The following is a 14,441-nucleotide window of genomic DNA, read 5'->3' on the forward strand; positions in this document are numbered from 1 at the left end:
CCAGAGGTGAAACCTGGAATCTCAGGAAGGACGTTATGGTTCACAAAGTGGAGAATCGAGAAGTGATCAAGTTCCTGTATTTGCAGAGCAAGAAAGCTCAGGAAATTGACGAAAAAATGAAAGCTGTGTATGGGCAGAATTTCCCATCTTTTAAGACACTGTAAAAAAGGGGAAACGGGAGTTCCAGTGCGGCTGTACGAGTGTCTTTGACGAGCCAATAGAAGGAAGGCCATCAGCATCCACAGACAGTGAGGCGGTTGCAAAGGTTGAGCATCTGGTGCTGAGTGACAGCCGTGTGACAATTCATTTCATCGCAAATGCATTGGGAATTAGTTATGGGTCTGCCCACAGCATTTCACACGACCATCTGAACATATCTACTTCTGTCTCATTACCTGTAGATTGCAGTATCTTTACTGCAGAACCATAAACTTAGCTCTGGATCACATTACTGGACATTTAATTGCGCCTGCTTTAAAATAAATTGACTCACTCAGTGCTGTCTCCGCTATAAGTAGTTATGCCAACCCCTCTCATCCTGTAATAAAGCAAATTCATTCTAATTTAATTGCTTGTAATGAGAGAAACCAAACTGTGATATCCTGCTGGATCCCTGGGCATTCTAGGATAGCAAGAAATGAAAAAGCAGATCTTGCAGCCAAACAGCGAGATACTTCTATTTTACAGACTTGTCAAGTTCCATATACCGATTTCAAACCCATCATCCTTAACGCATGTTACAATAGTTGGTCACTAATCGGGAGAATTTATCCAGGAAACAAACTTTACCAAATAAAACCAGACCCAAAGCTGTGGCCCTCCACCTTCCGGAAAAGCAGGCGAGAAGAAATAATTCTAGCAAGGCTAAGGATTGGGCATACTCACCTCACTCATCTATACATATTAATGAATGACAGTATTTCATTATTAACAATTAGAAAGACACAATATGGCTCTGGCAGGCTATGTGCCCTTAAACGCCATCACAACGGCAACAACAGCACATGTCTAAGGTCTCCCCACGATGGGTTCCAAGATTGCTGATGCCTTTGTAGAAGCAATGTCAAATGCAATGTCCTCGCCAACTGTTGGATTTGTGTAATGCGGATGTTGAGAACTTTTTTGATCGGTTGGTGGCAAATGACGAATGCCTAGTGGTGTACCAGTATGATCTTCTTTGATTCGTCTCAGGAAGTCATCAATGAAGTGGAATCGTTGTTTCAGGCAAAAAATACGGACTTCTATGATCAAGACGTTAAACAACTGATTCATAGATGGGAGAAATGCGTTACTATACATGGAGAGTACATAGAAAAGGATTAAAGTTCCTGTGAAGTGTCACCTTTCTAGGGCTATTATTTCTAGGTAAGGGTACGAACTTTTTGATACTCCCTCGTATATATATATATATATATAAGTTCTACAAAATCGATACACTTCACCTCCAGAGTTAGCATATTGGCTGCGACGCTATCCTTCCACACCGTGTGGAAAAAGCCTGAGTTGAATCCTGTCTTGAGGAGGCTGGGTTAATCGGGCTTACGCGAGGATTGCTGGATTTTTATCTCCTGGAAACTGGAGTTTTTCATCCAGCAAGAGTACACAATTGTACAGACAATATAATGAGGCCTCATAGCCTTAGTTTATTCAGCACTTAACGCACACTAACACAAGATACGAGATGTTAGGATTCGTATGTGTAATTATTCCCCAGTTCAAGAGTACTTTTATGGAGAATTAAGTCTCTAAATTGCTAATTGAATTGTGCATCTCTTCACACACGAATGTAGATATTTAGAACATTAAAAATAAAGTTTCTATTTATTATTTTAGATAACCCAGGATTTTCAAGGAAAGATCCTCGATGGGTGGGAGCTTGGTGGATGGGTTTTCTTATTTTAGGAGTAGCCATCTTAATATTTACAATCCCGATGGCTTTATTTCCAAAACAACTGAAAGCACCTTCGCAAAGTTCCACCTCCGAAAAAAAACCTCCCCAGAAAGAAGAGTCTGAAAATGCAGTGCTTAAATTCAAAGGTAAGTGGCTTTTTTAAAAAAAAATTGCGTTCTTTGCATTGCAATATTATTTAAGTCGCAATATCTGCCAACTCTCCAGATTTTCTAACACTAACCTTGTCAAACCACTGTAGCCGCTAATAAAATTACTTTTTTTCCAGAATCTGCGCAGTTCAGCGCTTTTTCCTTAAAAAATAAATATTTAGAAAATGCTGTACAGGAAATCTAGACTAAATAAATAAAATCATTGACAATTATATATTGTTATTGACAAGAATAAGGTATGAAAATAACCTTATTTAACGCTCTATTGATTTTTCAATAAACGTTGATTTTCGTGCAGTATATTAATATATTATTGACTTCTGTTTGCTGTAGATATGCCTAAAGCAGTGAAGAAGCTGATAAAAAACCCCATTTTGGTATGCCACACGATAAGCATTACATTCCAGATCAACGGGTTTTTAGGCTACTACGTGTTTATGCCAAAATATATGGAAAGCCAGTATCACCAGTCTGCATCGACTGCCAATTTATTCTCAGGTAACGTAAGGTGATTTTCAACTAAAGGAGCGTTTTTATATCGTTTCTTTTAAAATAAAAACATGATCCATGTGAACTGCGATACTATTTTGTCAACTTTGAATCAGGCGCTGTATGTACAGCGGGGGAAAGTTCTTTTCTCCAGCTCTACCCTCCAGCCTTCTTTAAATTTTATTTATGCAGCTCGTGTCCTTGGCCCGCTGAAGAATGGGTTACGCGGATATCATTATAATTCAAAACATTGTAATTGAGAAACTCTGATGCTATTCCTGTTTAAAGAATTTCGTCACGTATTCTCTAGATTGTCAACGCTTCACTAGCCGAGGTATAAAGTTAGGACACACCATAATTTAAATAATAGTTTCCATTTAAAATATAAATTAATAAAATTAGAAGTGATAAAATTCTTTGGCTGACTTCCGATTATTTTCACTTCTCCAATGACTTTGAGCGTCACACGTCCTCCGATTTCAGGCAAAAGCTCAAAACTGCCTTACGTTTCTCGAATTTCAAACGAGTCGCCATTTTGTATCATGGTCTGACACACAGGAAGTCAGATCGGCGCCATCTGTTAACTGCACACCACCTGGAAAATACGCGTTTAGAATTATATTAGCCCATAGATGATCAATTATTTCTTTATTTGCAGATAAAACATATTGCAGTGAAAATTTGACACCAGAAGTATTTCACTAGGGAATACTCAGATTTTTAAACTAAATATTACTTTTATACAGATTAAACTATAAATTTGATTTTATTCAGTCAATGCAAGTGTGAAATCAAATTAATTGTCTTGCGTAGACCTTGAGTAGACCATGCACAAACTACAGATGCTTATTGGGAGTAGAAAACCAAATTTAAAAAGTAAATTTGCGATTTCTAAAATCACTAATCTTTAAACCATTATATCCAGACAACATCTCCAAAAGGTAGTGAAGCGGAACATCTGAGGAATGAGTAGGTGGATTTACAACTTGACAAGTCATTAACAGCTTGCTTTTTGCATTCCAAACCTAGCAACCTACTTTTCAGTTCCTCGTTTTCTCTGGCTGCCCTACAGTAGAAGAACTTCCACGTGAGCGAATGTTTGTGTGGCACATTACAGGTGACCTGCGCGAATAATTTGCGTGTAAAGAGATGGTAACCGAATATTCAAAGTAGTTGCAGCAGATACGCGAAGATAATTAATATTGCCTTCACGTGGCTCTTAAGGTTAGCTCAAGACGCTTTCCACTGCTGTCCCAATTAATATGACCCGCAGTAAAACTTTATTTTAATGTTTTTTTTTTCAAGGGAACAGCTGATAAGGAATTGTTTTTCAACAAATAATCTTAAAGGACAATGCTGATTGCTTAGCTTGCCATACAAAAAAGAATGATAGTATTGTTCATTAAATGACACTGGACTAATTTCTCGATTCGGGCATGGTGAACTTCGAATTCTCTAGCTGTGATTCTATGCCACATACAGTATAGTGATCACTTGTCAGGCTCGTCATAAGCAAGTAGATCAAGGAGGGAGTTAATGTTGTTCTGGATGCCCCTAGCATTTTAAACGAAGATACTGAAAGCACAGATTTGTACTCATGGAATGAGGACAGCTACTAAGCGGTGACTGTTGGCTCAACAGTGAGATGTATCAATCAATAATACGTGTTGTAATTAATCCTGAGGGCAGATCAGAGTTAATGTGAATTATGCCAAAGAATTCACCAGAACTGGCTTTTTTTTTGTCTGCCTAATGGTGCTGTCTTCTTTGTGCCAGATTTCTTGCAGAACAGAGCATTTCTTTCTGAACAGAGCAGCCACAACTTAGCTAGTACTTGATAAAAGTTGTGTTGAAGCCAATAGGCTCTTGAGTATGACAAGCGTAAGTTTATCCTAATTAAAATGGTAACATCATCTTAATAAATTTCAGAAACTGAAAGGTAATTAATATACGAAAACCCTACCGTTGTTAGTTGTCCACGTCCTACCCAAGCACCACATGTCAGACAAAAAATATAAATATACTCGTGTGCCTTTCAGAAGATTGTGGTACGATTGTGAAGGCTAGAAGCCGCGATCGATGGAGTTAACAGACTTTGAACGAGGAATGATAATAGCATGCTACATAAGCAAGACGATCTGAACGTGACATTTTAACGGCATTGGAGGTCCCTAAGTCGATAACTGGTAATGTGATCTGCAGATCGAAGCGGGGTGATACTGAAACTGTCACGAAATAACCCGGAAAATCTCCGAAGCCCTGTAAAGAATCAACCTCTAGGAACGCAGGACGACATTATCGCAGTACACACAGACTCAGTGACATGATTGGAAGCAAGGTACAGTACGCAGCACGCTGCGTGATATGGGTTATTACGATCATGCAGCTGTTCACAAGGCACCAATCACCCCGACTAGACGCCGTCTGGCTTGGTGTAAGACCCGCCGCCGTTCTTGGACCATAGATTAAAGGATAGCTATGCTGTGGAGTGGCGAGTCACGGTTTATGGTCTACCAGTCTGACAGTCGTGTTTTGGTGTGGTAGATTCCCAGAGAAAGCTACTTGCTGAACTGTATCGCCTTGACAATGAAGTTTGGCGGAGGCAGCATGATTGTCAGTATTATTTTTCATGGTTTGGCTTGGGGACATTGGTTGTAAAAAAAAAAAAAAAAAAAAAAAATGCTGAGGTCTATCTAGATGTTCTGGATAATAGTGCATTGCTTACTTTGTGTCAGCTCTTCAGGGAAGGTCATATCTCTATCAGCAGGGCAACGTTCCATGTTATACTGTTCGAGTTGTGACGAACTAGTTTGAGAATATGAGTGTTGAAAAGTTGGGCTGGCCAGGCCAGAACACTGATCTCAGTCTTACGTTGCTGTTGTTGAGCATCAGCTACTAAGGCCATATTGCTCTGTATATACTATCTTTAAACTGCAAGTGTTCTGTGGTCGATTTTCTGTTTTCTGGACGAAAAACCCGAGTTTCGGGGAGAAAAAACCATGCTACCCCGTCTGGAACCGACGAATTCAGCCACGTGAAAACGATCCATAAATATTCCTCACGTCATTGACTGCACTCAAACTGAGGTCTTTTCCACCCGATGTGGGGGAGGACAGAGATTCTACCAGCTGCGCTATCCACGAGGGCAATCTCAGTCCTGTAGAGGACTTCTGGCATGATTTGGATCATCAGATCCTTGTGAGGAGAGACTACCCAAGGAACAAGCGGAACTGGTCGCTGCTTTGAATGGCAAATGACGGAAAATATCGGAGGAAATTTACAAAACAAAATTGTGGAGACTGTTCCACGGAGACTAGAGGCTGTCGTATATGCTAAAAATTTGAGCACACATTATTACTTTTCCTGTAAATAAAGGTTATTTGTAGATAGGCAGGTGTCCATATATTAATGGTAGAGCAGTGTGTATAAGGTCCTGAAGGGAATCAGTAAAAAAGGGGGGCACAATACAAAATTCAGTGGAGTAATAGAAGACTGGATTTCATGAAGTTTACTTTCGGACAGCGTGTTGTAGATGATTGGAATGAATCGCCTGCCACGGTGATCAAGGTTGACAATTTTGAAGCGAAAGCCACTCTTGATAATGGGGAAGGTATGAATGATATAAAATTCTTTTACTTTTCTTTTGGCAAGTGCAGAAAAAAGTATTTCCTTGCATTATTTAAGCATTTTAATACTAATACTAACTCAGTTGATTAGTTTGTTGCTAACTCAGTTGAAAAGTAACTACCGATCTTTGAAAAAAATTAGAAAGAAAGAAATTTTTAAAATGATATTCATTTTTTTAATAATGCAAGAACATTCAGTACCTCTAGTATCTTTTTGTTTTTTTTTTCAGATAAATAATTTCATGATTTAGGAATGACAGAAACTTTTATCTTTTAGGTTCAACAAGCGTTGTGACAATGTTGGTTGGGATTTTACTCGGTGGAATGGTGATCCGAAAATTCAAACCAAGACCTCGGTACCTTACAGGATATATGGTTTTTGTTGAATTCTTTACCATATTTGGATTAATAGCATCAGCTTTTATGGGATGTCCTTCATTGCAAATGCCGGGAACGACAAAAACATCAAGGAATGGGTAAGAGGTTGCATTCACAAAACCTACTGCTTATTTTTAAAGCAAACACTTGCATCAGTAACATGTTAACGTCTTCTTGTTGCAATGATTAATGAATGTAAACTGCTGTATATTAATAGGTTATCTGTAGGTCAGAATAAACATTTCTACGCTATTGTTATGATCAAGAATTTTTAATGTTTTCTTTATTTTCAGGCTTCTGAACCTGACAAACAGCTGTAATAATCGATGTGGCTGTACAAACGCGGTTTTCGAGCCTGTTTGTGGATCAGATGGAGTTTCGACGTACTTCTCGCCATGTTATGCCGGGTGCAATAATTACACAGTGTACAACAACGCTTCTAAAGACCAAACGGTAAATGAATTTGTATCAAAAATATGGTAGATGAAAAACAGTTTCTGTGATGTGTTTTCTTAAACCAAAACCATAGTTTGAAGTATTTTAAAATGGGTTTTAAAAGACTTCGAATAATGCAAAATGCAGCTTTTATTTATTTTGCATTATTTTAAGTGGGCTATTAAGAATGAGGGCTGAAGATTAGGGTATTTGGACTAAGAAAATAATAGAATGGTACCCAACAGGAGCTAAGAGAAAACATGGAAGACAACAATGGAGATGGACAGATGAAATTCAAGAGTTTGTGAGTAGCAAATGGATGGCCATTGCGCAAAACAGAAGGAACTGGAAAGTTGCTGGAGAGGCCTTCATCCTGCAGTGGATTGAAAATGGCTGATGATGAAGACTGAGCAAGCTTATACAGGGCTGCTTCACATGCACTAGGCTCACTCTCCTTCTCACATGATGCTAATTCCATTTGTCACATGTTATAAAAAACCTAAACATTGACGGGTCTCATTCTGGCTGCCAATATATATTGTTATTCCTGATCATGGAAAGCGTTCATTCTATCAGCCAAGAAGACTCTGTGGACTAAAAGAGAGAGAGAAGATGGGTGCTAGTTACTCTTATAACGTGCTTATCAGCTGATGATGAAAATGAAAATTTGGATTACTAGACTGTTCATACCAAACTGAGACATTGAATCGGATCACAATTTTGTTTTCAGTTCCTTAGCAGGAGCTAGAAGATTCTCCAAGTTCATCAAGATTGCGATGAAAATAAAATCTGAAGTGTTTGTGAGTCATCAATTTTCTACTATTTTTGAATGATCGTCGAAGAAGCCCGAAACCTGAACCTTCGAGTTTAAATAACCTTCGAGTAAAGGTTATTTAAACTTTATTTTCAAGCTGGTTTCATAGCTTAAGCACTGAAAGCTTTCCAGAAAATTTAAGATAATGAAGCACCCCATTAATCAATAATGTTATATTTAAAAAACACAAGAATTAAGGATGACGATGCTCTCAATACTAGAAATGAGAAAGTTAAGATAATGAATGTGTAATTGAAAAACAGGGTGTATTAAGAAACGATTGGAAGATATGAGAAATGGAAAAGGGCATATTTGAAGGGACATCAACGAAAAAAACTTGAATTTTAAAAGTCCCGAAAATGGGAAGGACAGGAACAAGCAAGAGTAAAAGAGGAACGTCAAGCAGAAAATCTCTGATAATCTATAAAGTCTTCCAAGAACAAAAAAGAGGAATATCGTAGTACAAGACTAATTTCAAATTGATTCAGTGAGTGTGGAAATTTTCTAACAAAATCGTAATTTCCATTAAATTTCAGGTAAAAAAGAAAGTATAGTCAATGTTCTCGGGACCTGCGAAAAAGGCTTATATGCACAATTTATTTAATAATAACTAGATTAATGTGGTATTTCATTGAGAGCCAGTTTTAAATCGAGATAATTTATTTATTTTTAAAGAAAAAGAAAGAATTGTAACTGTCACTGAAGTATCTCCAGTGTCCAAATTTTAAAATCAATTATTTGCCCTCAAGGGCGTGTCCTGACCTTAGTATACAGGCCCTTGTATAACGACAACAACCGTAATTAACCTTAAACGCTTTGGTATTCATCCGTCTCCAAAAGGTCGTCGACACGGCTCTGCAAATGTCTCCACACACATTTAGTATTCAGCAGTAGTGAAAATGTCCTTAAGATAGTCTCGTTTGATAATTTAAGTAGCTATTTTGTTATACAAACCACTTGAACGACTTACGCCTGTTGGAGAAGTAAGTAAACGAACCTACAATTGATATGCATAGTGCAGAACTATTTCCTGTTTAAGGAAGCTAACTTTTGATTAATGCAAAGCAGTCATTGTAACTTAGAATGTCCAGAATATGTGTTGGAATTTTTGACATTAATTATCAGAAAAGAAATTCCATAAAATAACACTCTTTATCAGTTTCTATTAGGCGTGTTTCTGTCATGGTATTGACTTTCATATACAACTCGATAAAAATCTTACAAAGCAGTTGTTGGAGCCTTTCCCAGAAAAAAAATTAAATCATTAAACAAAGACATAAATCGTATACTTGGTGTACGCCAGAAGGCAGGTCGTAAATCGTTCTGTTTTCTGGAAAAGACCCATAACTAAATCCATAGAACGATACCCTTAATTGTGCCTCCACTCATTTCAGTTACTTCTCTTCTCATTTCCAGGTATTCCTGGGGTGCTCTTGTGTCGAAAGTGTGGACGACATTGATGTTGTCTCTAATGTCATCGGTGGGTATTGTCCAGAGGGTTGTGGCATGTTTTTGCCTTATATTATTGTCCTCAGCATCAGCAAAATGTTTTCTGCTACTGCCCGAGTTGGTAATGCTCTGATCACATTGAGGTAAGTGGTTGAAAAATACTTATTTCGATATAACTGAATGATGTAAAACTAACAAATGAAAAAAAGGTACCGTTTCCACAGATAATCAATAATAATCTGTACTAAAGTTTCAATATAACTCGGTGATCACCCAATTCGTAATGGACTATGCCACATATCTCGCAGTATAAAAAGCTGAACAGTCGGGTCCTTCCACATCTTTGACAGCACGTCTTGTCCGTTGTTCAAGGCCCATTGTGGTTAAGGTGTACAAAGAATGGTGTGGAACGGGTCAAATCATCTCCTACGGACAGAAATGTAAAGGATTACAAGGTGGATGTTAGCGATGAGTAAAGGGGGCAGCGCGTTGTACGTGTTGAACGACAGATCACTGTGCGACAGTTGACATCGCAATATGGAGACACCATGTCTGACCTCCATCTCGTTGATAGACGCAATATGTCCCTTGAGCCAGAAATAACAATACCAATATGGACAATGTAAGAACAATATCCCAAATGACGATGCGCTGCATACTGAGTTTCAAAATGCGTATGGGTTTCCATAGCAGGAAACCCAAGAGACACCCTCTCCTTTTCTATTGCTGGTTGGACATTGGAGGACTGTAAACGAGCGTGCTGGTCAGATGAGTCCAAATATGGTGCAATACGTCGATGGTCACCTTCATGTGTAGAGCAAGCAACAAGAGTCCATGGACCCATTAAACAGTCAGTTAATAATAGACTATATTATTAATTACCTCAAGTAATCATATATGGGAGTATTTTACTGAACTGTTGAAGACATCTTAGTACCTTAAGATTTAAAATTTATTAGTTTAAGGTTCTTATATGATCTTTTAACAATTTTATGGTTGAATGGTTGTTTATATAAATAAAATTTAAACGTTTTAAATATAAAACTAATCTGATTTATACCAAGTGAATTTGAATAATGAATTTTTTTAAAACGTTTATTTATAATGAACTGAAGTTCAGCTGAAGAATTTTTGTATTTATAATTTGAATAATAAATCTCCTAATGACTTCACTAATATTGAATTTAAATAACGAAATTAATATGCTCTTTCTTGTATAGAAAGAGCTTTATACACTGGATGCTTATATTGGATAACTGAATACTCAGTTAATACAACATATTCTATTTTTCTGTCGATTAGAAAAGAGCCCTAAAATCCATCAATTAAGTATAGTAAACATTTTAAACAAACATAATCATCTTTAAAAGAAACTTTTACTTGTAGGTGCGTGGACGAAAAAGACAAGAGTTTAGCACTGGGAGTACTTGATGCAATTTTATCCTTATTTGGTAAGTCTTCAGGAATAGACATTGCGAGCAAAACTGCAATTTATTTGACTATTACTCACTTTTGGCAGCTACAATTTTGCGCATACTTTGTACAACTCGAAAGGAATGGCATCATTAATATTAACGCCATTGCATTTTAAATACCCTTAATTATAAGTCTAGAAGTTTTCTGACGAATTATCATGGTCATAGGTTTATAAACATGTTGAACTAATTGGATTATCTGGCCCCAAGTTAACTCACACCGACTAATCATCAGTTCTATACGACTGTCTGCTTCATATTGGAGGCGTTTCTGTTTAGAAATTTAAACCATATAAAGTTTATTCGTTAAATTTAAAATTTTCGCCCTCCTCTTGCTGAACTTTTTCGAACTGGTAAAAAAAAATAATAAACTTAGATTTCAAAAGAATGAACGATATCCTGAAGCAAAGTGTAGTTTATGAAAGCAAATATGGAAATATAATTAGATAATATCTGAATTCGTAATTTAGCTAACAGTTCACTTCCATCAGAATGCTATAGAGCCCTCCACCACATGCATTGTACATATGGTTTGCAACATAGAGTAATTTATAGTTTGGCGGCCATCTTGTTTCAATATGGCGGATTGCAGATTTAAGCCGGATTGCAGATTTGCAAATTAAAGCATGCAGCGTGATTGTGATTCAGGTTTGCCTACCCTTACGCATTTGCAGAGAAAATAATTGATAAACAATGTTCACAGGAACACAGACTTCCAAACGAAAATTATGCAAAAAATAGTTCCGAAAATAATCACCAGGGGAAGTGTGCAGTTATGAGGAACTATATTAAAAGTAGTTTGAATTGATTTATTTTTTCATAATTGTCGTCTGTATTGTCTCCATAATGTGACTACAAAATCTGAGCTATTTCTTTTCTGCATATATGCGTGTCAAATTTAGCATCCCCCCCCTTAATGTAGCGAATTGTGCTGCCATCTAGTGAACATCTTAGGAACTATAACTGCTCTGCTCAACGCTCTCAAAAAAACGTTTTAAATTGTTTTAAGCCTGACCAGAACACATTAAATAATCGTGTGATGTGTTTATGATTTTATGCCATTTTTTAAATTGTTAACACTTCAGTTTTATCTCAAGAATAACCTGCTTTTATGACAAACGAACCTGTTGTTTAATATAATTTATTTCTTTATTTTGTTTCAGCTTTTATTCCATACCCGTTAATATTTGGAGCTCTAACAGACGCTGCCTGTATAGTATGGGAAGAAAAGTGTGGTAAAACTGGAAACTGTTGGTTATACGACAGTGACAAATTCCGTTATTACCTTCACGGCATGTCGGTTGCTTTAATATTTATTGGGACGTGTTTTGACGTGATAGTGTGGTGTTTAAGTGATAGGCTTAAGAACTTCTACGAGGACGATGAGGATGCTGGACACGAGAAGAAACTCAAAGCGAATTCCAAGGATCAGACGAACAAAATCGGAATATTTACGGTTCTTAACGATATGCAAAACGGAAAAATCGAAAAATGCAAGGAGACCGTTGAAGCTAATGGACAGCCCATAATAACGGACTTCTACAACTATAAAGACAGCATAACCACTAAACTCTAGAGAACTCTTTTGGGAATTGATTCTGCAGTAGTTGGACTTGAAAAAAAGCTACGAAAGTGCAAACTATGTACAAATAACATTATCCTAACGAAGAGACGATTTATCTTTTATTCAAGTAAGGTGCCTGGTAGTTTTAGGTCTCCAGCATACAGACGTTGTATTTGAAAATATATAAGACGCTTCCTATATTTTAATTAGGTTTTTTACATAAAAAAATGAGCACAAATGAGCTGTGATATGACTGACGGAAAAATTCTGGAGATTATGCAGATATGACATACAGCTGTATCTCTTAACATTTTTAAAGTTTTCTCTATGTGAAAATATTTACTAAAACAGTTGCTGATTTATGAGAAAATATTGCTTTGCTGGGAGAGTTATTGGAACCAGAATTAAGACGGATCTTCTTAGACAATTTTATTGAGGTTAGAGAAAAATCAAAATTAGTTTGGAAAATCCATAACGTTTGGGCTATATCCAGTCTTTCCATAAATATTGCAACAACTGAGTAACTAGCGATAGACCAGGACATCTGGATTCTGTTCAGAGATGTAATCATGGTCAGTACCTCTGCGATGTCTTCCTCCTTACATCTGAGTTGGTCATCCTATAAAGCCATCTTAGAACACCCAGCCCTTGCACGCTTTTTTAGTCCTTGGATATCCTTTTAGGGGTTAACAACTCTATAAACAAATCGACGATTGATACTCAATGGTTAGAACATTTCAAAATTATTTTGTGCCATTCAGACTTGGCCCCATGTTCTTTGTTCGACGCACAAAGTTCAACTGACTATCTACGCACTTTCACACTCATGGGGATTGCCATACTCCTGTCAGATTACAGCCTTGCTTTGTATTCGAACATTTGTCGCGTGTCCGCGTGCTTAGCAGTATTTATGGCATCACTAATTATATACGAATGGTTAAAATAAGACTGTATTTCCTTAAGGCGGAAAAAGGTGAGGGTTGAACATATTCAGGCGATTGAGAAAGCTTATAACTGAGAATATAGTTTATTAATTAAATAAAGTAACCAAAGAACATTAAAATGCAACTTTATTTCAACGGATAAGAAATAAGTTACGTAAACTATTCCTTAGTGCAGATGAAAGCTGACAAATTCTCGCGACAGTGTTACTGGGTTCCTCTTGTCTTGTTAGCCTGCTCTGAATTTTTGTTCGATGAACCGTATTCATCTCTAAATTGTTGCACCAACCTAAGAAGTACGCCTACTTCCAGGATTTGCCAGCAGTACCCTTCCTGGCAGACTCGATCCTTGCATGGACAAAAAGCAATTGAGTTCTCCCACTTGTGATCAATCGCACCCAAACTGTGACCACACTGAGCCTCTTGGTCCAGTGGATTTTGTTTCGGTTGTTCTATTTTAACACGATGTTCAATGGTAAAATGTTCCAACAAATGGCTTTTGCATTTATTTGTCTACACTATGCTGAAAACTGCACGCTAGAGGAATTCTTGTAGTTGTAAATAGCACGCACGGTATTATATTCCGGGAGCGTAAAGGTTTGAAGCATTTTTCTTCGCTGTGGATCATCAACAAATATAATCCTGCATTTTTATAAAGCATTTTATATATTCAATGCATTTTAATCAAATGTGTAGGTCTTCTGAGTGCTACATAGTATAAAACTTGATAAACAAATCAATAGAGAGCAGTTTCATGGTGCTTAAATAAGCATATGAAATGACTATGCGATCAATGCAATTGTTGGAACTCTCACAACAATCGCAATTATATGCAACTGTTGTAAAGTCACCAACAATTATTTTAATTCTTACAACAATCGTAATTATATATTTAACTGTTGTAAAGTCACCAACAATTATATGACCGTATTGCAATTGTTGAAGTTATTTGTTAAAATATTAAAATATTTTTAGCGATTGATAATATAGAGATGGTAAATGAAAGATGCACAATTTTATGTTCACGAGATGGAGTATATCTTATGATATTTTTAAAAATTGTTTTACAGATGTGGACTGAATTTTATAATTTCTAAAATAACAAGTTACTTGTTGTATATCTTTCAATGTAATTAATAGAGGACGATTACTTCTCGATGTAAGATACTTATAAAATAAATAAAAAATTATTGTTCTTTTACACTATAC

The 14,441-nt window shown here is 36.8% G+C and overlaps 1 protein-coding gene across 1 annotated transcript in view; it reads left to right on the plus strand.

Annotated features, from left to right (window-relative positions):
* The window catches only part of LOC150077192 (solute carrier organic anion transporter family member 74D-like), a 47,140-nt gene extending 32,928 nt beyond the window's left edge, over positions 1-14,212 (plus strand). Inside the window, exons 4-10 of the mRNA XM_090386573.1 lie at positions 1,834-2,037; positions 2,395-2,559; positions 6,454-6,652; positions 6,848-7,007; positions 9,220-9,395; positions 10,639-10,703; positions 11,891-14,212. Of these exons, the coding sequence (XP_090242699.1) occupies positions 1,834-2,037; positions 2,395-2,559; positions 6,454-6,652; positions 6,848-7,007; positions 9,220-9,395; positions 10,639-10,703; positions 11,891-12,303 (1,382 nt within the window). The 3' untranslated portion in view covers positions 12,304-14,212. The remainder of the gene's footprint in view (positions 1-1,833; positions 2,038-2,394; positions 2,560-6,453; positions 6,653-6,847; positions 7,008-9,219; positions 9,396-10,638; positions 10,704-11,890) is intronic.
* Positions 14,213-14,441: the final 229 nt, after the last annotated feature.

This window comes from Mastigoproctus giganteus, chromosome 12 (assembly GCF_048544385.1).
Source record: "Mastigoproctus giganteus isolate SK-2022 chromosome 12, ASM4854438v1, whole genome shotgun sequence".
Classification (NCBI taxonomy): Eukaryota; Metazoa; Arthropoda; class Arachnida; order Uropygi; family Thelyphonidae; genus Mastigoproctus; species Mastigoproctus giganteus.